Raw genomic sequence first — 27,143 nt, 5'->3', positions numbered from 1 at the left:
AATGGCAGCTTCCTGTGGCCCGGGTTGGGCCTTTACCTCTGTGGCCTTTGCCTGCCCCTGGTGGCACAACACAGATCCTGAGTGATTGTTTAATGAATGTGTGAATGAATGCATAAATAATGAGATGAACTTGAAGGGGCTCATTTAAGTAAAAATCACTGTAGGAGTGTAATTTACTATTATTACTAGTTTTCTGGTGTTTGGTGTTGGTAGAATTTCCAAGATTGTATATTTCCAATGTTTTAAAAACTACTGGCCCCACTCTGGTGTTTCAGCTTTCATACTCCAACCTACATAGCATTGAGGAGTCTGCCCATAAAAGATGCATATCAGATCATATTAATTTCTGAATTAATAAATGAATTTGTACAATGTGATGGTTTGCTTGATTCCCTGTAGCCTGCAGTGAGCCTGCTTAAAGAGACTGGGTCAGCTGTCTGGCTGTGTTAAAGGTGACCACACCCAGCTATGACAGGGCACCTGGGGAGGGAGTCTCTGTGTGTGTGTGTGTGTGTGTGTGTGTGTGTGTGTGTGTCTGTGAGCAAAGTCTACTCTGGAGTCCAGTGGTGGTGATGGTGGTGGGGTGTGGGAAATGGGACATGCACCCCAGAAACCCAGCACGAGATCTCCAAAGGGAGGAATATGGCCTAAGGGCCTAAGGTCAGGCAGTCTGATAGGACTAGCTACAAATTTGGTGGTGATGGGGCAGGGGGAATGAAATATCGTGAAACACCTAGAAGGCTGTGGTTTAACAAATACAACCTGACTCATTATGGTGGGCTTGTGGACAGAAGTGATGTCAAAACATCTCCAGAAAATATTAACCATATGTAATAAAAATAGTCCCAAAAGGTTATATTTGTGCCCAGTGCAGACATGTGATGACCGATGTTCTCCCTGGATTTACTCTCTATGTCTTCTCCACTCCTACCCCACACGCTGTCTAGTGGAAGGGGCTCTTTTGTTGTTTTTTTTCTCCAAACTGTTTATTTGGAAGTAATTTCAAAGTCACAGAAAAGTTGCCAGAATAGTACAAAACACCCAAATACTCTATCCAGATTCACTTTTTTAAACATTTGCCTCATTTTTTTTTTATCATTTATGTTCCTTCTCTGTCTAAATTTTTTTTTGGAATTTAAGATTAAGTTGCCTAAATGAGGGACCTTTATTTGTAAACATTTCAGTGTGGGTTTTCTAAGAATAAAGATATTGTTTTATATAACCTTCAGCAAATTGAACATTGATACAATGCTTTATCTAATCTGCTGGCAGTATTCCAGTTTTGTCAACTGACCCAACAGTGTCCTTTATAGCATTTTCCCCTCTTCAGTACAGGGTCTACTCTGGAATCTCATATTGCATTTAGTCCCCTTGCCTCTAGAATAGTTCCTTAGTCTTTCTTTGTCTTTCATGACATTGACTTAAAAAAAATTTTTTTTTAAGTTTATTTATTTTTGAGAGAGAGGGAGAGAGAGAATCCCAAGCAGGCCCCGTGCTGTCAGTGCAGAGCCCAATGCAGGGCTCAAGCTCAAGAACTGTGAGGTCATGACATGAGCCAAAATCAAGAGTTGGATGCTTAACCGACTGAGCCAACCAGGCGCCCCCATGACATTGACATTTTTGAAGAATATAGCCTCCCCTCCCCATTTTTAAAAAAATAGAATATTTTTCTCCTTGGATTTTGTCTGATGTTGCCTCATGTTTAGACTCTGGGTTATACACTCCTGACTGGGATTTACATGAGTGATGTTGCGTCTTTTTCAATGTCTTACATCTAGGGGCATTGGCTGGCCATTTGCCCCTTATGATGTGGTGTTAAGTTAGAGCTCTTGGTTAAGGTGTTGTCCAATTTCTTCACTGTGCACTTACTAATTTTCCCTCACTACTAGTAAGCAATCTGTGGGGAGATACCTTAAGACCATATAAATATCTTGCTCATCAACATTTTGACCTTGGACTTACCAATCATACCCTCTGGATTTACAGGTATTTCTGGATCCTAGGCAAGGGGTAGGAGTTCAAAGCTGTCTGGAACGAAACCTGGTGGTCCATTTGGGGCACCCCACCTATGTGCCATGCTGGGCCCTACCCTGTTGAGTAACCAAATCTCCACAATAGTTTGCCACTTCTACTCCCACCAGGAAGAGCAATTCATTCGTCATTCACTCAACTGACATGTAAGCATGTTCTTGTGAAAGCTTCTCAGCTTCTCTTGGGCACAGGGGGATATAAAAAGAAGGCTCATGCCTCTTGGTGTCTTTAAGAAGCCTACAGTAGAGTTGGGAGAACAGACTTGGACTCACTGAAAGGTAAAGGGCAGGTAAGTTGTCAGCACTATGACCCCATAGGGCACTCAACCAGACCTGTCCCATGACCCTGGAGAATTAGGTGCCCTTAGGAGTTTGGGTTGAGGGGGATTCAGGGACCTTTTGTTAATGCAAGTAATCTTTGAGTGGGCCTTGAAGAAAAGGCAAATATGGGTAAATGGGGAGGAGAGATAAAGGCACTCTGGGAGGGCAGCTATGTGCACAGAGACCGGGAGTTTGGGGGTGTGGATTGTGTGACTGGGGAGCAGTGAATCATGGGTCGTCCTGGATAGGGCTAAGGGTTGACATGGGGGCAGGGTCTACCAAATCTTACTGAGCGCCCACCTCACACCAGACATTTTAAAAAGTAACTTTTCCAGTACTCAAAGGGATATATATTCAGTATAGGAAGTTTAGAAAAATAGAAATACATAAAGAAAAATTTTAATGAGGTTACTCTATTCTTTCATCCCCAGATAATGGGTTAGCCATGGTGTATTTCCTTCACTTGTAAGATCTTTATCATTCTTCTGGTGTCAGTCTTATTTTGGTTCATGGATTCAGTAGCCCTTCCCATCCCTCAGGGGATATTCATTGTGCTTTAAAAACGTTTCATTCTGTCAACTTTATTTTGCTTTCTTTATACCTTCTGTTCTCAAATTTGGTGCTTTTCTGGCAGTTTTGGTTTCTGTCAAATGTTTGGTGAGTCTTTGTTATGTGTTCCTCTCTTTGTATTGTGAGATTTTTCAGTCACCACTCTGTGAACCCTAGTTCCATGCCAATCACTGGTTGTGAACAGGGGGTGGGATGTGTCTGCTAGGGACTGGTGTCTAGGTGTTCCTTGCCCCCCTGCCCCAAGTTCCAGGACACAAACATGGGTGGAGAGGTGGGATAGGGGCCCAGCTGCTCCAAATCCAATCACCCATCACTCAGGGCTTCTCATGAGCCCCCAGTGTGCTGGCTCCAAACTTGGAGCCCCCAGAGCTGCTCCTCTGACTGAGCACAAAACCCTTCGCCTCACCTGCTTGGGTTCAGATCCTAACCCAGCACTTATTAGTACCATGACTTTGAGAAAGCTGTGTAACTCTGAGTCTTATTCATAAAGTGAGGATGGTAATAGTTTTTATCTCAAAGGATTATTGTGAATATTAAATGAAGTAATACAAAGTTCTAAGAATAGTGTCTGTCATATTTATATGCTGTGTGAGTGTCAGTTACTATTAATATTGTTATTTTTTTCATGGTTTTATTTTGGGGGTTGTGGTTTCTCCATCAGTTTATTCCCATTTGCCTTCCATCTTCAGGGACCCCATATCACTCCTTGTTTTCTGGTGCTGTAATGGATTTACTCTTCCTAGAAAATGTCTCTTCTGCCATTTTCTGGGGCCTTGGGGGTGGCAGGTATATTCCCCTGGTCCTGCAATAGTGATATAGTCATGCATTTCCTTCAAGTCTTTCTTCTCTGAATATGTGTGGGTGTTACTTTTTATCTGTAACACATACGTTGGGGCATCCAGGCCTCAGCCAGGACTCATCACCAGGTCTGTGTTACCTGATGCTGACTCTGTCCTGTGCAGAGGTGGGAGGTGATGAGTTCTCTTCTCAGCCTTCCTCAGGCTAGTTTGAGGTTGTCCTAATGAATGTAATGGGCCCTCTGTTTCCTTTGTCAAAAGGAATGTTAATTATTTTCAGCAGTCTAATTATGTGGCTAATGAGAGACTGACTGCGATAACATCCCTTTAATTACTCTTGCCTAAGTGCTGTTTGGAGCCATATTTTGAACATGCTGCAAGGCTCAGTGCTTTCACAGTAGATAGAGCTGTCCAGCGAGAGGCTGAGTGGAGGGCCAGGGCTGCAGGGCTTACGCTCATGGTGGAAGTGCCTGGCTGCAGTCAGGACCCAGCCAGGTGTATGCTGTCCTTTCCTCTGGGCCATTACTTAAATGAAGGGGACATTCAGATTGGGTCACATGTAGAGCAGACAGCAACTGTCACAGCTCCTTCAGTACATCTCATTCCTGTGTTTCCCCCAGTGCATCTGCTGTTCAGTCTTGTCTTGGCCGGGCCTCCTCCCTCACTCATGGAGTACCTGCGCCTTGCCTTTTTCCTCATTCTGCACTTGGATGTTGAGTCCCTACTATATGTTGAGTTTTTACCCAGGACATGGGGAGGCAAAGGTAAGGAACTCATGGTTCATATAGCTTTCTGTAACAAAATTTTCTCATGCCCCTCCCTTCTTTGCCCAGGAGAAATGCCACATGTCTGTGTTCCGACCCCTACCACCTTCTCAGGTTTGTCTTCTGTATTGTGGCCTTCCTGTGGTTTCAATGTGGTGTCTTTTTTTTTTTTTTTAATTTTTTTTTTCAATGTTTTATTTATTTTTGGGACAGAGAGAGACAGAGCATGAACGGGGGAGGGGCAGAGAGAGAGGGAGACACAGAATCGGAAACAGGCTCCAGGCTCCGAGCCATCAGCCTAGAGCCTGACGCGGGGCTCGAACTCACGGACCGCGAGATCGTGACCTGGCTGAAGTCGGACGCTTAACCGACTGCGCCACCCAGGCGCCCCAATGTGGTGTCTTTCAATAACTGGGCCTTCATGGGCAGACCCTTGGAGGCAGCTCTCCCAAGGCCCTGGTGGACTTGAATATGCTGGGAGGGGCAGCTGACATGAGAACCCACTGTCAACTGTTGGTGGCCCATTGCTGTGGGTACATGAAGTCCCCTATTTCCTGTCCATACATCCCCATCTCTCCTGAGTGGTGTAAGAGAAAAAAGTGCTAGTAAAAAGACCCTCCCTTTAACTTCTTTGAGTTCCCAACCCCTCCTGAGTAAATCTGAGTTAATGCCTCCATCCCAGACTTGTGAGGGGTTCTGTGTGGAAGCTGCCTGGCACACAGGAGGTGCCCAATAAACACTCTGGACTTTTTAAACACTCCAGGCAGCACCCCTAGACTGAGTTATAGCCAGAGATGCAGGGGCTGACCTCATTCAGCAAGAGCCCTCTCCTGGTTCTTGGATATAAGTCACAGTGGACAGAGACTTTCATAAAACAATGGTTCACCCTCCCCCCACCCCCCCCATCTTAACAATGGTTAACTAGGTTAACAATGGTTAACTAGGCCTGAGCCTGAGGAAGAGAGGGGTATCTATTCACAAGAAAAGCTTTTCCAAGAGCAAGAAAATGTAGCTGAGTTTTAGGTCTGTATGTTTGGCAGCCTTCTGGTCACCCTGGATAAGCTCCAGAGCAGTGCAGCTCAATACAACTTTGTGTGATGATGGAAATGTTCTATATCTGCACTGTCCAATATGGTAGACACTAGCCACATGTAGCTGTTGAACACTGGAAATGTGGCTAGTACAATGGAGGGATGCAATTTTTAATTTTATTCATTTTTAGTAAATTTAAATTTAAATAGCCACATGTAGCTATCAAATTGGACAATGCTGTTCTAGAGCTTATAGAAAAACAATCTAGTTGTGCACTACTTGTTCTTGCACTATTAGTTTTCCCATATCCAGTTTGTGGAAGAGAGTCAAGGCACGCTAGGTTGCTGGCAAGGGTCATGTGTGGTGAAAGGGGAAATGACAAAGTCTGGGCAGCACCCAGAAGGGAGGTTTGGAGCCCCCAAAACTATAGACATCCTGCTGAGAGGGACGCAGCTAGCTAGGCATCTGACCTTATTCTCAGTTCTCCTAACTGTGTGCAAGGGCAGAGCCACTGGTCTGCATGGCAGCAGAGGTGGGCAGGTGGTGCTCAGATACGTGATTCTCATGCCAAAAAGGTATGTTCCAGGTGGGGGAAAATTACTTGTGTTAGTCAGGATTTTCTTGACTTCAGATGACAGAAAACTTAACAAACTAGGTGGAGTTAAAAAGGAACATTTACTTTCTTGTTAAAGTGAAATAATCAGGTTAGAGAAGGCCTAGTAAATTTACTTAAATTCTTTTGATGGGAAACAGGTGGAAAATCCAGGCCATCAGTCAACAAAAGATTTAACTTTACTTTTATTTGTTAATAAATATATTGCCAAAGCTGACTGGGACCTGCACCTTCCAGCCCCTGCCCACAAGGCAATTGTGCTGGGCATGTCCCCTTGGCAACTGGGGCTTTGCCATGGCCCAGCTGGCACTGTAGGGACCACCAGATGACTTTTGCAATGAGGGGCAGGGAACGTTTGACCCCTTAATTACACTTTTTAATTGCTCTGGCCTTGCTGTTTCTCAAACTTGTTTTTTAGCTTGCTCCTCCCTCAGGGTCTTTTTACTTACTATTCCCTGTGCCTGGAATGCTTTTCCCAAAGCTTTGAAAGCCTTCTTTGCAGAGAGCCTGGGTAGCTTAGTCAATTGGGTGTCTGACCCTTGATTTCAGCTCAAGTCGTGATCTCATGGTGGTGGGGTCGAGCCCCGCGTTGGACTTCATGCTGAGTGTGGAGCCTGTTTGGAATTCTCTCTCTCTCTCTCTCTCTCTCTGCTGCTGCTGCTTCCCTGAGCTCTCTCTCTCAAAATAAATAAACATTCAAACACACACACAAATCACTTTAAAAAAAAAAAGAAAGAAAGAAAGGCTTCTTTGCATCTTTCTCATCTATGCCCAAATGCTACCTCCTTAGAGAAGTTTAAGACGTGCTCTCCACATCCAGTTTCTCTGTCCTCACCAGGCATCTCCCCTTCTTTGTGGCATATTATCAGACATTACGGCATGTCAGCTAGCCTAATCATTGTCTCCCCACAGAGATGTGAGCTTCAAGGGGGCAGGAGCATTGTCTTATTCACACTCAGTTCAGTGCCTGGCCTTCAGCAGGTGCTTGATAAATATTTGTTGACCACTGGAATACAACACCTTGAATAAACATGTTAGCTTTCACGGGACTTCTTGGACTAAGTCTCTGGTTGTTTAGAAATCTCTGGGGGTGGCTTGGCTATAGAAAGCTGTGAAAAGCAGGCCACTGGGTGTCATGCTGTTCAGAGGGCTCACGCTTATCCTCCAAAAGGCTCACTGGGCATCTTTCTGCCTCTACTGGTGAGGCAACTAAGGGGCAGGGCAGGGTTCCCATTGCTCCAAAGGTATGGAGGTGGTGGGGTAACCTATGGGATACCCTAAGGACATGGGCAGTAATAGGGAGAACCTTGATAAATAAATTCCTGGTCACTTAGTGATGCTGTTAGGCTACTGACTGTCCTTTTCCAGATGACAGGAGAAGCCTTGCTGGTCTCACGTGACCAGGATTCCAGGGCCCCTCAGCTGCTGCCTGATGGGATCTGCATAGGGGATTATTGATGAAGGGGAGGTGAGGCAGCTCTTTACTGTAACACATGCCTTGCTCTGGGACGGCAGCCAGGCAGCTAATTAGAGAGCCCAGCAGCTGTCCAGCCTTTCAGGCAGCAGGCAGCAGCAGCTACCCAGGGCCAGGGGGTGGGGTGGGAAGGAAAGAGGAGGGGCACAGGGCCAGAGACCACCTTCCAAGGTGTAGGGGATGGGTGGTCAGGGTTTGTTTAGAAGGGGACATGGAGAAAGGCACGCAAGGCAGGAGGGGCTGGTTGGGGAGAAGGAAGGAAGGAGAGGAGGGTGACAGGACAGAGTAGCCTGCAAGTGAGGAAGAAGACAGATTGGTGAGATGTCCGGCAGGCAGAGAAACCTAGACTCTAAGCCCTAAACGAGGGGGCATGGAGTGGAAGGACAGGGTCAAATGGAGCGTGTGGGCAGCCTGTTTCCCAGGTACACCAACCTCTTCCATGGCAGTCAGGCCCAAGGGCTTGGGTCTTCCCCTGAGGGAGCTGAGTAGACACAGGTGCATTTGCACTTTCACATAGTCTCTCGCTGACTCCAGAAGTTGCCAAATCTGCTTGTGTTCTGAGCTGGTCTTACTACAGGACAAGTAAAAGCAATTCTGCATCCCGTGGGAAGAAAGAACCAGGACACTTTGAGTAAGCAGAGGGCTCCCCCAGTGGGTTTTGGGGGGCATTTACTCTTTACTTTGTAGGCACCTAGGGTTGAGGGGAGATCTGGGGACGAGGAGATTGAGAGGGACAAAGGGATGTATTTGCCTGCCACTTCCTGGCTCCAGTCTTAGGTTCTGGGCCATGGAGAGAGGGCGGAGAGTGGGGGGAGGTTTGGTTTTTAGGTTCCGGTCAGGGAAGTAGAGCTTCAATCCTGCAAGTCCAGCTTACCCTAAATAGTTATAGTGGAGGGGAGAGAATGATGCAGAGGGACTTTCCTGCCAGCAGCTGCTGGTTAAACCTCTTTGGGAAATGAATGCTATGTGCATGAAAACTGGATGTGCCTTTTGAGAGTGCCAGCACATTGTAGAAATAACAGAATAGGCATTGTTATTCTCTGACCTGAGCCTCAGCTTGGACCCTTGCCCACATAGGAGCCTGCAGTTTCTCCTGGGATGCCTGGGACATTTGTTCCTTCCCTAGCCTTCCTCGTGTGACATGTCTTCTCTGTTATCCCTACCCAAGGCATCCACTCGTCTGTCCTGACCCCTCTGTCCAGGTGATGGCTCTTGGAGGTGGGAGGAGAGTGAACATCATCCTTTATTCCCTCATTTGCAAAGATAGCCCTGGCTGCTGTAAACCAATATTTATGGTGCTTTGTGGGAGAGAGCCCTTCCATGATGAGGTGGCCTAAAAATTAGGGAAGAACACTAGACATCACTGTTTGGTTGATAACACTGGATGGTGCAATCACCCAAGCATTTAGCTGGGCCCTTCTCAGCCTTGCTTGTCCATCCATCCAAAAGAAATTCCATGGCCTCGAGGAATTCATCATGTGGAGGGGGAAACAGACAATAATAACTTTAAGATGGGACATTATGTTTCAATGGAAGGATGTTCAAAGTCCTGTGGGAACATCAGTGATGGAATAGCTGGGGGCTTAGGAGGGTTCACAAAGGAATGAGGAGGGAGCAGGTCTCAGAGGAGTGCCTGGGCATGTTGATGAAGCTGGACAGACAGACTCGGGCTGTATGCTTACAAATAAGCGGCTTACAGAACAGACTAAGTAGATTATAGTGAATGAGGGACAGGTGCATGCAGACGTATGGGAAGCAGCTTGAAGTCATGATGTATGGGGAGAGGGGTGATTCTGGAGCCTAAAGACCAGGGTTTGAGTCAAATGTGTAGATTTGGCCTAATCTCTTAATGTCTTGAGATTCAGAGTTTTCGTCTCTGATCCACTCTGGGGGTGGGAGTGGGGTAGGGTGGGTGGTGATAACTCCTGCCCTCCCTGCAGGAGTCTTGGGAGAATCATGAGGGATGATGTACTGGAAAAAGAGTTTTAAGTTCTGCCCACATTAGTTGCTATAAGGGCTCTTCACACATTCATATGCTCCAAAAACTTCTAGTTCACGCCCTGTGGTCCACAAAGGAGCCTCATGCCACCTACACCAGGGACCTGCTCTGAGGGGCCAGGGAGTGTCAGCGGGGGCTGGGGACAACATGTGTACTTGGAGGCAGGGGTGGGACCCCTGCTAGACTGTTGCCTCCTTGTCCAGCCCCCAGCAGCTCCCTGGTGGAAGAGCCTCAGACCAGGAAGCAGGAGGTGTCCGGTGCCAGGCCAGCCTCGGAAAGGAGCCTCTTCTGACTGCAGCGGCTTCATCTGCCAGGGCGGCATCTCAGCCAGCAGCGGCAGGCTCCCAGGGCTGACTGCAGCGACCAGCAGGCTGTGCTGCCAGGATGTGGGCTTTGGTTTCTGTTTCTGTTTTGTCTCGTGCTTGTTGATGTGGCCTGCTTAGTTCCCCTGGGAAGGGGAAGTGCCGGTGGGTGGGATTGAACTCCCAGGCACGGGTCATGGTGGTACTGGGGGTAGAGGGGGTATCGGACATGCCCCATGAAAGCCCTTTCCTTGAGGTAATGGGTATGTGCCAGGCTGGCTGGGAGAAGGGAGGAGGATCGACAGGTGGGGCAGGTTGAGGCTTCTGTATGTAGAGCAGCTGGGGGAGGAGCCAGGGAGCACAGCAGCCCACTGCATTTTGCTCTCCGTCCTTCACTTGTCTCAGTGCAGGAAGAGGGGGGTGCAGCGGCTGGTGACCCAGGGGTGCACAGCCTTCTGGGCCACAAGCACCTGTGCATGCAGTGAATTCTGCCCTTTCACTTCTCCTCGGCTCCCATGCTGCCTTGCAAGTTGCCAGCTCAGGGAGCTCAGAGAGCCTGGGAGGTATGGGCAGGGAGGAAGCTGGCTGTGGGCACCAGCTCGGGTGGCGCCTCTGTGGAGGCCTGTTTGGCCATCCGTGGGGGAATGGTCCCGGCTTCCACCCCTGTCCTGCTATAGAGCCACGCTGCACCTGACTTCTGTCCTTAGTCTCGTGCAGATGGTGCTGCACTCAAGGGGTTTTCAGAGAAGCTTCAGGACTTTCATATAAAGCCGGAATATCTATCAAATGTTCAAATATTAGGTATATATTAAAAAGATGTATGTGGCCAGGGGCCAGATTTGTATCAGCATGTAGTCTGTTGTTTTTTTTTTTTTTAATTTTTTAATGTGGGTTTTTTTTTTAGTTCGTTTTTGAGAGACAGAGACAGAATGCTAGTGGGGGAGGGGCAGAGAGCGAGGGAGACACAGAATCTGAAGCAGGCTCAAGGCTCTGAGCTGTCAGCACATAGCCAGATGTGGGGCTAGAACCCACAAACCGTGAGATCATGACCTGAGCTGAAGTCGGATTCTTAACCGACTGAGCCACCCAGGCACCCTTATGTTATTGATGTTAATAGGAAGGGCCTCAACAATCACAGTGATATAATAGAATGAAATAAATATTAGGGTGGTGGGATTATTGCAGGGAGAGGGTCTAGCACACATTTTGTTGGTGTGCTTGTTTTTCTGTGTAGTTGTGCTTGACTCCCCAAATGCCCTACTTGTCTGGGGTTCTTGACCGCCCTTGAGAAAGATGTAACCACTGCAGGGTGAAGGTGAGAGTGTAATTCGAAGCTAAATGAGAATGGCACTGGATTCTAAAATTATACCCCCTCTCAGATTTACAAATGTGCACACATTTACTCATGGTGCAAGAAGCCCTAAGTCCTAGCCCTAGAGTGTGAATTGCCTGGGATCCATCCCAGGCTGTCATTGCTGGATTAACCAGACCTGAGCAAGCAGGATGGCACAGAGGAGGTAATAGGTTCCAGGACAGGGGCCCAGTGGCCTGGATGGGCTGACTGCCTGGTACTGAACCCGGAGCCCAGGCCATTGTAGCGTTCACCTTGAGGCTGCCCCTCCGACTAGCCTGGTGGGTTGGAGCTGGGGCAGTTGAAGCTAATGAACGCCTCCTCTTTTATTCCCAGGGACACATGGAAGCCACCCATCCACTAGCCAAGGATCAGCTGAGCCCTGGGGCTGATGCTTGCCCACACTGCTGAGAATGGCACCGAGGCCCAGCCAGGCAGCAGGAGAAAGGTTAACCTGGGACACTCCTGGACCGTGATCCTGATGTCTGTTCTGAGTTGTGCACTCAAGGGTGTGATAAGTGAGTATGTTACAGGATCCCCGGGGATCACCAGCCCTCCCTGCCTCGGCAGCATGGTCACATCACAGGTCTGGAGGTTCTCATTATGAGCCTGTGTTCTGTCCAAGGGCCTGTCACAGGGCTATAGTTGTGGAATAGAAGGGGAATGTCCAGCAGTTTCAGGCCGTTTCATGTGTTGGAGCCATCTTATAGCCACATGGCCTCTAAAAACTGTGCCAGACCCAGATTGGCTGACACAAATGATGTCAGACACCCAGCACATAGGAGATGACATCTTCCCAAATTCTCTCTCTTATCTGTAGGCTCGTGGATGCTTTGGGCCCTGGGCTTTACCTCTCTGCAATGAGAACTGTACCTCATCTGGGATTCCAGATTCTGCTCCGATGCTATGAACAGTTCAGAAGGCCTTGGGTAGAGCACCCAGGGCACTGGGAGGTGAGGGATTGGTGGTGCCTTAGCTGCCATAAAAGTGGCCACCAAGGGGTCAAGAGGAGCAAGTTCTCTGCTGCTTTTGGCCTGTTAGGAGGAAGTTTTCCTCCTCCCAAGTCCAGACAACTGCATGGAGAGCAGGGGACCCCCAACTGTGGAGTCTCACCTGTCCTCATACGGGCTTTCTTTCCAGCCTTAACCTCTGGCTTTAGAAAATGACGATTGGTTGGGGCTTCTGGGTGTCTCGGTTGAGCATCTGACTTTGGCTCAGGTCATGATCTCATGGTTCGTGGGTTTGAGCCCCACGCCAGGCTCTGTGCTGATGGCTCAGAGCCTAGAACCTGCTTCTTGGATTCTGGGTCTCCCTCTCTCTCTGCCCCTTTCCCGCTCATGCTCTGTCTCTCTCTCTCAAAAGTAAATAAACTTAAAAATTAAAAAAAAAAAAAAAAAAGACAATTGGCTGCTTTCCCAAGCCCCAAAGGCCGGTCTGGCCTAAAGGCTATTGTCTGCATAGGGCAAACAGTCCCAGTGAGGGATCAGGGACCAGCAGGCAGGGAAGTCCCCTGGAAGACAGGGCAGGGAGAGCCAGTGCTTTTACACTCCTGACTGGATGGGCTATTGGGAGCTGCTGGACTGGCATATAAGAACCGGGAGGCTTAGCTTCCACACAGGAGCATGCAGGGAGGGCAAAGGGTAACTAGGTATTTCTCAGCTGTAGGTAGATGTGGACTCTAGTGCCGGTGGGAGTTTAAAACTCAGGGCTAGCATTTATTTTTCACTCAGCCTGGGCTTGCAAAATCAGTTTATGGTTGGAGGCTCTTTCAGGAAGTTGATTTGTAGCTAGGGTAGTGCAAGCCTGAACTGTGGGTGTGGGGTGGGTGCACAGAGATGGCCACAGAGGCCACTGTGGGAGCACGGTGACTCAGACCAGAGACCTATTCCCCACATAACACAGAGTTCCCCAGGACAATCTACACCATCATCCCTAAGACTGTTGTACCCTTTGGTTCAGTGATCCCATTTCTGGAGTTATTAAGAAATCTTTCTTTAAGGTACGCCTGGGTGACTCAGTCAGTCAAGTGTCCAACTCTTAGCTCAGGTCTTTATTATTATTTTTTTTTATGAATTATTTATCTTTTTTTTCCTTCCAAGATTGTATTTAAATTCAAGTTAGTTAACATATAGTTTAGCATTGGTTTCAGGAGTAGAATTTAGTGATTCATCACTTACATATAATACCCAGTGCTCATCACAAGTACCCACCTTAATAGCCATCTCCCATCTAGCCCATCCCCCACCTGCCTACTTCCATCAACCCTCAGTTTGTTTTCGATAGTTAAGAGTCTCTTATGGTTTGCCTTCCTCTCTGTTTTTAGCTGATTTGTCCTTCCCTTCCTCTATGTTCATCTGTTTTGTTTCTTAAATTCCACATATGAGTGAAATCACGTGGTATTTGTCTTTCTCTGACTTATTTTGCTTAGCATAATACACTCCAGTTTCATCCACATCATTGCAAATGGCAAGATTTCATTCTTTTTGATGGCTGAGTAATATTCCATTGTATATTTATACCACATCTTCTTTATCCATTCATCAGTTGATGGACATTTGGTCAGCTCAAGTCTTTATCTCAGGGTTGTGAGTTCAAGCCCTGTGTTAGGCTCTACACCCAGCATGGAGCCTACTTAAGAAAAAAAAAAGAAATCTTTCTTTAGGATATATTCCTAGAGAAGGAAAAGGCTGAATTCTTTTGTTACAGGCATAAAAAAAGATGTTTCTTGTGGTGTCATTGTAATAGTGAGAGTGGGAAACAATTGTTCTCTCTCCCTTTTCTGAACACCTAAGTTAAGTAACTTATAGTTTTCCACCTGGTGGAATATCACATAGCCATTATAATAATGAGAACAAAAGCAATATAACAACTGGGGGAAATGATTATTTTATAATAAGTGAAAATGTCAGGTTACAGAATAAGTACATTAAAGCAACTTGTAAAATAAACACATGAGAAAAAATTGCAAGGGAGAAGTGATAATGGCTGCTAGTTTGGTGGAATTATGAATTCCTTTTGTTTCTATGATACATGGATTTGCTTCTTTTAAAGCTAAATGTAATCCAGGTGAATATACAACACACCATTAACAGTGACTTTCTCTAAGATGTGGGGTGATGGAAGATTTTTACTTTCTAGGTCATTCCTTTCCATAATGTTTAAATTTCAGGTGTGAGCACATGTTACTTTTATAATCAGGAAAAATAATAAAGATATTTTAAAATGTTAGCATTGAAAAATTTTAAAGGCTATATCTGCCAAGAAAGGGGAGAAGAGAAAGGCTGAGCTGCTAGCTGTTTACACCTGCCCTTATCAGTATTTAAGAGCCTGTGCCTGTGTGGGCCCATTCATTCATTCATTCATTCATCCATGCCAGAAGTATTAGTGGGTCTTATCACCAGGCACTGTTGTAGGCACTGGGAACCCAGCAGTGAACAAGACAGAGCCCCTGCCCTCATGGAGCATTCATTCTAGTTGGAGGAGACAGACAACAAACAAGTAGCAAAATAGTAGAAAGTGAAAGTGCTGGAGGAATGAAATACGATGATGTCAGTGATGGGAAGGCTGTTTTGGATTCGAGACCAGAGAAGGTCTCAGGGGTGACAGTTGAGCTGAGATCTGAGTAACAATACAGAAGCAGCCAAGTGAGGTCTGGAAAGAGCCTTGCAGGCAACACTCAGGATGCCCAGCCTCAGGGCCCCAACTGCTAGGTGCCCTTTACTGCCTGAGCCCTGGAGAACCTCTGTGCCAGGCTGTGTTCCCCAGGCCCACTTGTCCTCCTGTGTCTGCCAGCTGGGATTTGCTTAGCATCTGAGGCCTTCTAAAATCCTCTTTGGCCTGCTGCTTTGTGTGGAATGGTTGCTCCTGACACTCTCCCTGGTGCTGCTCCAGGCACCAGGCTTCTCTGGGCAGTGTGATGCTGGTCACTGCTCTTGGCTGAATGTCCATGGCAGGGCTGGGCCGTCTGAGATTCCCAGCCAATATGAGGGTGGGCTGGCAGTCAGGGTAGCCTGACGGGGACCAGTGTGTGTCTTGGTGAAAGGTCTTTGAATGGCACACACCTTGAGGCCCTCAGGGGTGGCTGCTACCATGGTCCTGTGAGGGTCCGCTATGACCCTGGAGGATCATTGTGTGGATCTTGCCAGAACTTGGCCTCTCAGAATAGGACGAGAGCCTGCAATGGCTCTGACACCTGTTCTGGGCTTCATTGATGATCTACCTAGAGGTTCATGTTGCTCTTGCTTCTTGTTTCCTCTCCATATAACATCCTAGTCTTCCAGAAGCAGAAACTCAGAAAGTGGTGGTGCCTATAGAGGAGCCTGTAGTCAGCTTCAAGGGCAGTGCAGTGTGCTGATTGGGAATGAAGGCTCTGGAGCCAGACTTGCTGGGTTTGAATCCTAGCTCTGGCTTTTATAGCTGTAATTCTTAAGACTTATTAAGACTTCCCCTTCCTCAATTGCCCCATCTATAAAATAGGCTTGAATATTATCTGAGTTAATACCTGGTAAGTGCTGAGAAGAGTGGCTGATGATTACTGTGACTTGGGAGGTAGCAGGAAGACCATCCCAAAGAGTTTTCTGGGGGATGCCCATAGCAAGAAAGGGTGGAACTCTATGGTGTCTGGGCTAACCAGTGACCACAGGTATTTAGATCTGCTTGTTTCCTTTCTGGCCCTGAAGCAAGCCCATATGTTCCTCCCACCCTCACCCCTCCCAACTTGATTACCACAGTGCAAGGTGAGGATGGTTTCAGACCTTGCATCTTTCACCCAGATGTTAGGACACCTGCCCACCCCTCATAGATTCCACTCACTTCCAGCACAGAGCCTATCAGGGGGCTGGACTCAGAGTCCCCCCCACCGCCCCCCGCCTCCACTGCCTTGCTCCCAGGGGCCCCCTATAAGGGCTGTGTCTCTCCCCAGCACATGGAACTGTAGCAATATTGGTGCCTAGGAATGGGGAAGTAAATGAGGTGAAAGAGGCCTAGTAATGAGGCAAAGCCCCGCCCAGCCTGGTTGCATGTAAGAGGAATCCCGATTTTCTGTCAAGATGCTCCTCTGGACAGAAATTCCCAGGGTCATTGTGTTGTGGCACCTTAGCTTCCTGGAACAAGATGAGAGTTTTGAGTAAAACCAAAGGCAGTTGCCTTATCTGGTTTTGCCTCCAGCCTGTCTCAGACTTGTGGCATTCTCTTCGCCCCTCTCAACTTGCTGTGCTCTCTGCGTAGGGAATAACTCAGCAGGTTCTGGAAGCTGGTGAGATACTCCTAGGGAGCAAGATTCTGACCCCCTCCCCACAAAGTCATCTATCACCCGTCCCCTTGGGGGGGGGGCGGTGCCCTGCTCTGCCAAGTCACCCTGAGTTCTGGCCCTTGGCTGGAACTCCGTATTCCCAGGCCCTTTTATCAACAAGTATGAAGGCTCTTGTACATGAGTGTTGTTCTCCATATCCTGCATGTGAAACCGTCCACAGCTCTTTGCTCCTTCTTGTTTTCATCCTTGCCCACGCTCTCCTCCTCACTTCACCTTGAGTTTTCTTTCCTGGGCCATCCTGTCTTTGTGTCATCGTTCTCAGGACGGTTGTGTTTGTCACCAGGACAAAGAGGCCAATGTCCAGTGAGCTACTGGTTCTTCCTGATGCAGGCCTTCCCAGGTCTCTGATCTCAGTGCCGAGCAAGGAGGTACTGGAAGAATGTGGGGAAAGGGCTCGGGTGGGGGGAGGCCTGGGCAGGGATACGGGTCTGTTGGGCCAGCAGAGGGTCAGGGAGCCTGTCCCAGCTCAAAGTTTAAGCATGGCTCCCATGAGTATTAGCATTGGGTTTGGGGAGTGGAGTTTTGCAAATCTACCCAAGCCAATGCCGCTTCTAATGTTAGTGTCTGTCCCACCACAGTGTGAGCTGCCATCCCAGCTGATAACACTGTCTCACATCCCCTTTCTCTGTCTTTCCCCCTCATCTCCTGTCTCCAGCCAGGACGTCCAGTTTCTCCTTTTTGTCTCACATGGACTAGGCATGTTCTTCTGGCAAAACCCCACAGATGCAGCCTGACCTGGCCTAGGTATGCTTCCCCTCTGCCTACCCATGTTCTACCAGGTAGGGAAGGTTCCAGAAATGGAATCCAAGCCTTGGACTCACCCTGTTCTCTCTTCTCCACCCTCTCTTCTGTTCAACATCTTGCCCTCCTTCCACTGTTTAATGGCTATTCCTTTGTTCTTGCTTGCTTCTGCTCTAAGGTTTGGAGGTCCAGCTCTTTAAAGTCACCTGCTTCCAGGGGGTGTGACTGGACCCCACGAGCTGTTACTGACTGGGAAACCTTGGCCATCTCTAAAGATGAGCCCAAGGGACAAAGAGAGCAGGGTTTTAAAGTCAACATTAAGGTGGGGTGCTGACCCGAGGACTCCATTAGTTATGTCAGGATGCTGCATAGGATGAACAGGATCCTGTGGGCCAGAGGGGCCAGAGGTGCCAGTGCAGGTCAGGTGGACAGACCTAAGTTCAGAGGGGCCTGAGTTGGGTGGGAGACAAAGTGGTTTCCAGGCCACCACACCCCTGCCTGCCTGGGGTCATGGGCCCCTCCTCATTCTCAGTGAGTTTCCCTGGAGCTTCAATCTGTTCTCTCCCACTCCAGGGGTCTAAAAGCCTGTTGGGGGTTCAGGATAGAATGAGGGTGTGAGAAGCTTGCCAGGAATGCTGGCCCTTTCATTCCACCCTGCTTTTCAAGCCTGGATCTCAGAGGGCTAGTTCTGAGTGCCCCCCACCCCTTTTCATTAAACCTCCCCAGCCACACAGAGGCTGGAAGCTGGCCAAGCCCTCCTCTACGCAACCTTTGTTTCCTCAGGGGCTGCGTGTGTGGTTATTGGTTTCACAGGGTTGCTTGGCTGCTGGGCTGTGCTCTGGGTGGAGGTGAAAACCTGACCTGCTTGGCAAGGAAGGCTGCCCAACCGCTAGTGAGGACAGGGGCAGAATGTCCCGCCTTGGGTACGAGGTGGCACTCAAAGTGGGAGAAGCTCACCAGGAAGCCCATCTCTGTGCCAGAAGTGACAGCCACACTTTCTTGAGCATTTGCTATAAGTTCAGTAGCGTCTATTAGCTCATTCATCCTTACAGTCATCCTCGGAAGTAGTTACTCTTGTTATTTTCCCTTTATCTATAAGGAAACTGAGGAAAAAAGGAAACCGTTTTATAGAAAGGTCTGGTAACGTGCCCTGGAGCCCACAGGTGAAGGGTACCAGCCCGTTTGAATCAGAAAGTTAGAGTCTAGAGCCCCTGGGCTTAACCACTTAATGTTATTCAAACCTGTGAGGCATGGTTTGTTGTTGGTGATGATGGCTCAGGAGAGAACAGCCTACATTAATTTTTCAGGACTTCAGGTGTCCTAAGGTTCATTTGTCTGCCAAGTTTGTTGAATATCTTCTCTATACAAGGCACAAAGATGATTAATACATATTCATACAACAAACAATTTTAAGTTAAATTTTATTTTTGTAAAAGTTTATACATATTTGGTAGAAAAAATTTTTAGACTATACGAGAAGTTTAAAAAAGGAAATAAAAATCACTTGTGATGTCACCCTCCAGAGATGATTATGGCTAATTTTTTGTACGTTTACATGTATGTAGGCTTTTGCAAAATCAAAATCATATTAATTATTTAGTTTTGAATCCTGCTTTTTTTTCCTCTTAACATTATAATAAACGTTCATCAAGGGGCCACTGGTGCATAGCAAAGCATAGTGCTAACTGTTGTCACAGAAGTGAACTGGGTGCAGAGGTGGACAAACAGGGCAGCAGATAGCTCTGGAATTGGAGGTGTTTAGGAAAATCTTCACAGAGAAGCTGGACCTTGAAGATTATGGGCTCATGGGCCATGGGTTGGGGGTGGTGGTGGCCGTAGCAGTTGGGAAAGGCACCCCAGGTAGCAAAAGCAGTAATGAAAAGATCCAGAGGACAAGATCTGAGGCAGAGGTGGCTCATAAAGGGCTTTGCCAGCCATCCCTAGGGGTTTGAGCCTTATTGCATAGATGGTAAAGATCCACTAATAGGCCCACATGGGGAGAAATATCAAATTCGTGTTTGAGAAAGATTGCTGTTTTTACATACTCTTTAAAAAAAATTTTTTTTAACGTTTATTTGAGAGACAGAGACAGAGCACCAGTGGAGGAGGGGCAGAGAGAGAGGGAGACACAGATCTGAAGCAGGCTCCAGGCTCTGAGCTGTCAGCACAGAGCCGGACGTGGGACTCAAACCCACAAACTGTGAGATCACGACCTGCGCTGAAGTCAGATGCTTACCCAACTGAGCCACCCTGGCGCCCTCTACATGCTCTTAGTGTGATGAGTGGATTGGAAAGGAATAGGCACCTTCCAGGCACCCCCTGGAAGACACCTGGGGGCATCTGGGTGAGAGATGGTGACAGCTTAAAGCAGAGCAGCAGCAATGAGAAAGAGGAGTGAAGAGGAAGAGATGATTTCAAAGATATTTAAGTGGTGGAAAGGACAGGAGGTAATGGCTGACTTGGTGGCCTTGCCATGTGACTTGTTTTGATCAAGAAGATGTTAGTGGGCATGAGTTAACCAGAGTCTTGAAAAGCATGGGTGCAGCAGGGCTTGCTCGTTCATGTGCTTCTGCCCTTGCCATGAGAAAGCGTGCCTGGGATGTGAGATAAGTAGATAAGAGCCACCCCAGCCAAGGATAGGACAGAACCCCCAAATGACCAGCAGTCTCATGATCAAGGCCACCCAAGATCCCCTAACCCACAGACACACAAGTAGTAGTAACAAATGAGAGTTGATTGAAGCCACTGAGTTTTGGAATGACTTACGTAGCAATTATAAACTAGTAATAAATGTCTTTTTTTTTCATTGAATGCTGTGTGCCAGACACTATTGTAGGCAGTGGGGATGCAGTACTGAACCAGATGGACAAGGTCCTTATTCTCAGGGAGCTCATGTTCGAGTGGAGACGCAGCAGAGGAAGTTAGCATGACACTGGAGCCTCTGGCTGCTAACTGGGTGCTTGGTGGTTCCTTTAATCAGAGTGGGGTCACAGGAGGAAGACAAGTTTTGGGGAAAAGATAATGAGTCTGATTTAGGAAAGGATTTGAGGTGCCTATAGGACATTTAGGTGGAAGTGTTCAGGAAGGAGTGGGATACAGAGGTGCAGAACACAGGAAAAACATCTGGATGGGGACTGAATGTTATCAACATAATAAAACAGGAAATCATCTGGGCCAAAGAGAGATAGAGTGAGTGCTATGGCTATTCAGTGGGGGGAGAGGAGGACTGTGGCGGGGAGGATGAAAAAGATTTTGTTCTGAAGGTAACCTGGAAGCTGGGTTTGTGCTTGTGGAGGTGAGAGGAAAGGCCACAGGAAATACACGGATAGAATCTACAAGGAGGGGAGGGAAGACCGGGAGAGCTGGCCTGTGAGAATAAGGCTGAAAAAGTAGGCTGGCATGAGATCCTAGTGAGTCTTGAATGCCAGGCCAAGGATGCTGTGGCATTTCATTAGGAAATGGGGGGTCACTGAATGTTTTTGAGGAGGGGAGTACCATCAGGCGCACATGTCTAGATGGGCAGTGGTGTGCAGGGGGATGGGTGCTGAAGCAGAAACCAGGAGATGTGGATCCTAGTGTTAGCCTTTCCATCTACTGGTCCTGGGATATGGGGCAAATGACCTCTCTCTGAGCCCCAACTGTCTCTCTTAAAAAACAGGAGTTAAACTACCTGTCATTCCTATGAATCTTAATTTTGTAAAAACCAATGACAAAATGTAAATGGAAGTGCTTGGAAGACCACAAAGCAATCCACAAGGGAGGGTATTGAGGTGGGTTATTAATTGTGACTAGGTCTGTGTTAGCTGAAAGATGAGGCTGGGATTCCCAGACAGGCATGCAGACTACATATACATCTTGTTAACCTCTGTCCCATCTCCCACCTTGACAGAAGTGTCAAGCCTGGTGTCCACTGGCAGCTGGCAGAGCTGGGATGCATGTTTTCATCATCTGCCTTTCCATTCCTGATGCAACCCTGAACTGCTCCCCTCACCCCCCTCACACACACACCCAAACATGCATCGTTTAGAGACTGCCTGCTCTGGAGACGCCTGTGCCAAGGCTGCAGAACAGAGGACTGGAAAATAGTCCCTTCCCTCAAGGAATACACAGCTAGCTAGCTGTGTACTAGCTAGCTGGATCAGAGGGCATATGCCTTATAACAGCAAACAGGGTGGCACTGGAGAAAGAGGCAATTGAGTCATCCAGACAGTCACTGATGGAGGGCAAGGAGAAAGCTGAGAGATCTGGGGGCCAGCCTTCAGGGAAGCAGGATGGAGCCTTAAAGACTGGTGGGGTTGAGAAGAGAGGAGAGGAAGGCAATAAGAAGTAAGAGAGGACTGTCAGCCCACTGGTTTCCTTTCAACATTGAAGCTAACACCAAAACCTGCTTAATGGAGCAGTGAAAGACAAATGTGACCACAACGAGCTTCCACTTTCAACCCATTAGGATGACCATCATCAAAAAACCAGAAAATAACAAGTGCTGGCAAGGATGTGGAGAAATTGGAATCCTTGAGTACTGTTGGTGGGAACGTAAAATGGTATGGCTGCTGTGGAAAACAGCAAGGCTATTCCTCAGAAAATAAACACAGAATCACCATATGATTCAGCAATTCTACTCCTGGATATAAATCCAAAAGAATTGAAAGCAGAGACTAGAACAGATATCTGTATACCCATGTTCATAGCAGCAGTGTTCACAATAGCCAAAAGGTGGAGGCAACCCATTCATGGACAAATGGATAAATAAAAGGTGACATAGGGGGTGCCTGGGCGGCTCAGTGGATTAAGCGTCTGACTTCAGCTCAGGTCATCATCTCACATCTCGTGAGTTTGAGCCCTGCATCAAGCCCTACACATCAAGCTCTGTGCTGACAGCTCAGAGCCTGGAGCCTGCTTCAGATTCTGTCTCTGTCTCTGTCTCTGTCTCTGTCTCTCTCTCTCTGCCCCTCCCCTACTCATGCTCTCTCTCTTAAAAATAAACATTAAAAAATGTTTTTTAATGTGACATATCTAGATAGCTAGCTAGATCACAGTGGAATGAATATTATTCAGCCTTAAAAAGTGAAGGACATTCTGACACATGCTTACAACATGGATGAACCTTGCAGACATGATGCTCAGTGAAATAAGCCAGTCTTAAAAGGGCAATTACAATATGATGCCACTGAAAAGAGGTAACTAGAGTAGTAAAATTCATAGAGACAGAAGGTGGAATGATGGTTGCCAGGGCGGGGGGGAGGGGGTGGGAAGCGAGTGTTTGATGAGTATGGAATTTCAGTTTGGGATAATGAAAAAATTTTGGAGATGGATGGTGGTGACAGTTGCACAACAGTGTGACTGTACTTAATGTCACTGAACTGTACACCTAAAAATGGCTAACGCAGTACATGTTATGTATATGTTAACTAACACACACGCACAAGATAAATGCGATAGGTTGCTTAGAAAGATCCCAGAAATATGAGTGATGTGGAGTTGTTTGAAAAGAAGTGCAAGAAGAGATGAATCAGCTAGTAGCCTAGAAATGGGGGTGACTGGCAGGCCAGGACAGCCAGCTCTTCCACTGACCACAGATAATCCAAACAAAGTTTAGGGAGTGTAGGATATACCTCCTTCCAATAGTATTTGAGTAGGGCTGGTCAGAGGAAGCCAGTGGAACTTTTCATTTTCTTCCTTTCATTTCTCATGCCCACCTGGCTAAGGTGAGGAATAGGGAATAAAGTAATGAACATGAAATAGCGTCAAGAATATGACTGGCAACCAAAGAGAAAGGTAGAGGCAGGTTTGGAATCCCCTCCAGCCTGGTCATGGCAGAGACCTGAGCTGCACGAGGAAGGCAGGAGGAGGGCTCCGTCCCTCCTTCCCTCACCTGTCTCCTTTGTGTCCCAGCAGCCAGCCCCACTCGGCGCCATGGCATCTGCCGAGCCCCTGACAGCGCTGTCCCGCTGGTACCTGTATGCCATCCACGGCTACTTCTGCGAGGTGATGTTCACGGCGGCCTGGGAGTTCGTGGTGAACTTTAACTGGAAGTTCCCTGGGGTTACGAGCGTGTGGGCTCTCTTCATCTACGGCACCTCCATCCTCATCGTGGAGCGCATGTACCTGCGCCTGCGTGGCCGCTGCCCACTGCTGGTGCGCTGCCTCATCTACACGCTCTGGACCTACCTGTGGGAGTTCACCACCGGCTTCATCCTGCGCCAGTTCAACGCCTGTCCCTGGGACTATTCCCAGTTCGACTTTGACTTCATGGGCCTCATCACCCTGGAGTACGCCGTGCCCTGGTTCTGCGGGTCCCTCATCATGGAGCAGTTCATCATCCGCAACACCCTCCGCCTCCGCTTTGACAAGGACGCTGAGCCCGGGGAGCCCAGTGGCCCCCTGGCGATGGCCAACGGCCACGTCAAGACAGACTGAATGGGACTGGTGGGTGGGGCCCGGGGCTCTCTCATGGACCCGGTGGACAGAGGTACCAAGCTGGTGGGGTTACGTCTTCTGAACAGCACAAGCCCTGGCCCGGGTCTGGCCTCAGCCCCTTAGGGCACACACCCTCGCCGTCCACCGGGGGCGGGACCGGGGGCGGGGCCAGGTGTGGGGGGCGGGTGTCGAGGTAGCCCGGGGACTCTGGGAAGGGTCTGTGGATCCCTGCCCAGCTCAGAGGCTGGCGGCCAGAGGCCTATGGCTAAGCAGCGACTTGACCACCTGGGTGACTTTGGAAGCAGCAGGTCCTGTCCTGGCTAAGGGACTCTGAGAATGGGGCAGAAGATGAGAAGCCTGAGGAGGCCTGAGGAGGCTTTGGGCTGCTGCGAGGCCTCCTCTCTCCTCTCACGTGGTTTAAGTTGGGCTTTGGCTGGTTCCATTAGGCAATATTCAGGTGCTTGCTTGCAACCAATACCTCCCCGGGGGCCTGCTGAGCTGCAGCCTAAGGACAGACTGGGCGGCCAGGAGGCTGCTTGGCAGTAGTGCTGGTCTGCCAGGGCTGGAGGCCTTCCCTTGGCTCCTCTCCCCTCCCCCAGGGCTCCGACACTCCCTTGGCCTTCTGGGGAACCCCCCCCCCCCACCCTGGTGCTGGATTCCCACCAACCTTGGGCTTTTGGAGGTTTCAATCCCTGTGTGTTCGGTGGCGTTTCCCCCCTTTCTCTTTTATTTTCAAGGCTTTTACCACTAGCAGCCCCTTTATCCATGTCTGTCATCCCCACCGGCCCCCCTCCCCAACTCCCTGATCAACACAGCAGCTGCCAGAGATAGAACCCTGAGACAGACCCTGCCCACCCTATTGCTGCCTTCCCTCCACTATTTCTGCTGGCCTGATGACTGGGAAGTTCCCCTTTTACACCTCCCCACCTGTCTGGTGGGCTGTGGCAATGCCCCGGTGCTCTTCTCTGTGCCCCCTCCCCTCAGTGGCCCAGCAAAAATTGAATGATATGCCCTCCCCCAACACACAGGCCAAGATGGGCCACCCCAGATCCACAATGGGGACCTAGAGACAAATCAGTTTAGGGGGGAGGGTTGTGATAAAGGCATCTGGTTTCTTTTCAAGCCAGTCAGGGGGAATCGAGCTTTCTAGGGGATGGAGGAGCAGGAATCCGGTGTTGGGAGACCCATGGAGAATAAGTGAGGGAAAAAAAGAAGACAGCCTTTCAGCTTTGAGAGGGTCTTTGGAGCATCCTTAGTGGGAGGGGGTCAGTTGGTTCTGCCATAGCCCCAGCCCTGCAGCAAAATCTGGTCAGCGCTACCCCCTTCCCACCCCTCCCAGCAAGGCTGACCCTTTAAGCTTACTCCTTAAGCAGTATTAGCCCTGCCATGCTCATGGGCTTTGTCATCTTGGTTGCCAGCACCCCCCCCTTCCTCTGTGACAGGTCCATTGCTGGCAGTGGACAGGTGAAGTCCTCACTCCAGCCCACTTTTGGCTCTGTCCCCACTCCCTGAAGGGAGAGGTCCATCAGAATGCAGCCAATGCTGTGGCATGTGGTCTCTTGACGCACTAGGAGTCTTAGATAGAAATTTGCCTTTCCCTTTTTATGGATCATTATAAAACGATAATACTGCCTGTGGAGAGAATCTGCTCTTCCTTGCTGTGCTGCTCTACCTAGACTGTGCAGACAGCACTAGTCAGGGTGTGAGCCAGGGCTGGTGGGCTGGGGATGGGCAGGAGTGGTATCCCAGATGGGGAGAAAGGCTGGTTGTTTTCTGCGGTTAACCCTGTCCAGGACAGGATGAAGGGCACCTTCCAGCCTCTGTGTCCCTGCCAGGCTCCTCAAATCCAGGCATGAACTACATTCTGCAAGGGCCAGACCTACCTTTGATTTTGCTGTGGCCCCAATTCCAGGGCTTTGGGGCATCCAGAGATTCAGGTTTCTATCTACAGGTGGAAGGGATTCTAGAGGGAAAATATCATCTGGCTTCCCTGTTCCCTCTGGGAAATTATTTCCTTGGCCTTCTCCCTTAATTCTGTGATACCCCAGTTTTCTGGACCCCAACACCCTTCCAGGCCCCCCACGTGGGCCCTTAGACCACACCACCCACCTTTGCCCTCCCCTGCCACGACCGAATCTGTGGTCAGCTTGTTGATGTCTGCCAGCATAGGGCCTCCATGATTCTCAGTCAGAGCAAGCCCTTGGATGGCCCATTGGGTCTGTCCACTCCAGATGTTGCCTCATGGGCATTCCCTGGCACCGTCTTTTCTCTGGGTCCTACAAACTCCCAAGTACAGGAGGCCCCACAGTAAACCTGCCTGCCTGACATGTACAGAGCACTGTTTTTCTGCTTCATCCAGGTGCCCTGTGGCTCTTATTGTCCCTCATAGGGCACAGAGCCCAGCAAAGGCGGGCAATGATCCAGGGCATGAGTTCAGGGTCTGAAGGCTCAGAAATCACCAGGAGTAGCTCTGATTTCAACTCTTGCTTTTTTTTTTTTTTTTTGGTATCTTCAGGGCCCTAATCCCTTAGTGCCCAGGCACCCCAGCTCTGTCAGTGGGGGTGCTGGCAGGAAGAATCTGCTTGCTGTTTGTGAACCTCTGGTGTCCTGGGTCTCTCTCCACTGGACATGGCAGCATTTCTGAGTTATAGACCGCCATGTGCTGCCCTGCATGGTTGAACCGCTTCTGACGTCTGCTAGGCATCCTGTCCCTTATGCCCTGTCCCCTCTGATGCCAGTGAGTCACAATGGCCTATGCTTATTTACAGCAATAATACATAGGGAGTGCCCATGAAATCCTCTTGTCCTAGTCCCTCACTCTGCATGGGTCTCCTTAGGGAGGCAGCACTGAATGGGTCAGTTCCTGAGAACCTATATTTATGAAGCTCTGGGCTGTGCAGACATCATCACAGGGAATTCAGAAAGGAAAGAGGTCCAGCCCTTGAGCTATGGTGAAGGCAGGGAGAGTACCTTCCACCCTGAAGCCACCCCAGACATGGAGGAGCTGCAGGTCCTGGCTCTCCCACCTTCGAAGTGGGTGGGACTGTCTCCCAACTGTGGCAGCTCTTCAGAAGGACACACGACTGGTTTGTGCGCCCATTGCCTGCTCTGTCTTCATTGGTCTCTTCATCTCTTCCTTTTCACATTTGTGCACATCAAATATACTGGTGTTTGTGTTCCAGAACTGGCTCTGATCCATCTCTGTTTCTTCTGTTTTGGAGCCCCTTTCCTAGGGGCTGCTGGAGGCCAAACCCTTCATACCATGTCATGACACTGTCTTAAACCAAGAGGGCTGCTGGTGGAGCCACCCTGTAGGGAGGGCAGGTGGCACCCCCTGACAGTCATTTTCACTATCTCTGCTCTGACCCTCCTGATAACCTGAATTCTCTGCCCAACCCTCCACCCCTCACCAGGAACATAA

The 27,143-nt window shown here is 48.8% G+C and overlaps 1 protein-coding gene across 17 annotated transcripts in view; it reads left to right on the top strand.

The window, feature by feature from the left end:
- TMEM229B (transmembrane protein 229B) overlaps positions 1-26,906 on the top strand; it is a 40,043-nt gene extending 13,137 nt beyond the window's left edge. For 5 of the 17 annotated variants that reach the window (XM_040477459.1, XM_040477458.1, XM_040477454.1 and 2 more), the window contains exons 2-4: positions 11,590-11,771; positions 12,074-12,206; positions 23,201-26,906. In XM_040477459.1, coding sequence (XP_040333393.1) covers positions 12,114-12,206; positions 23,201-23,722 — 615 coding nt within the window. In that variant the 5' untranslated portion in view covers positions 11,590-11,771; positions 12,074-12,113 and the 3' untranslated portion in view covers positions 23,723-26,906. Of the gene's footprint in view, positions 1-2,183; positions 2,321-4,460; positions 4,483-10,072; positions 10,159-11,589; positions 11,772-12,073; positions 12,207-16,847; positions 16,933-17,219; positions 17,309-21,194; positions 21,853-23,197 lie in introns of those variants that run through there. The other 12 variants (XR_005790992.1, XM_040477465.1, XM_040477466.1 and 9 more) reach the window with 12 other exon arrangements.
- Positions 26,907-27,143: the final 237 nt, after the last annotated feature.

The sequence above is a fragment of the Herpailurus yagouaroundi genome, unplaced genomic scaffold (assembly GCF_014898765.1).
Source record: "Herpailurus yagouaroundi ecotype Mexico unplaced genomic scaffold, PumYag 141, whole genome shotgun sequence".
Classification (NCBI taxonomy): Eukaryota; Metazoa; Chordata; class Mammalia; order Carnivora; family Felidae; genus Herpailurus; species Herpailurus yagouaroundi.
Note: the sequence above shows the minus strand (reverse complement) of the source record. Positions and strands in the feature narration are given on the sequence as shown.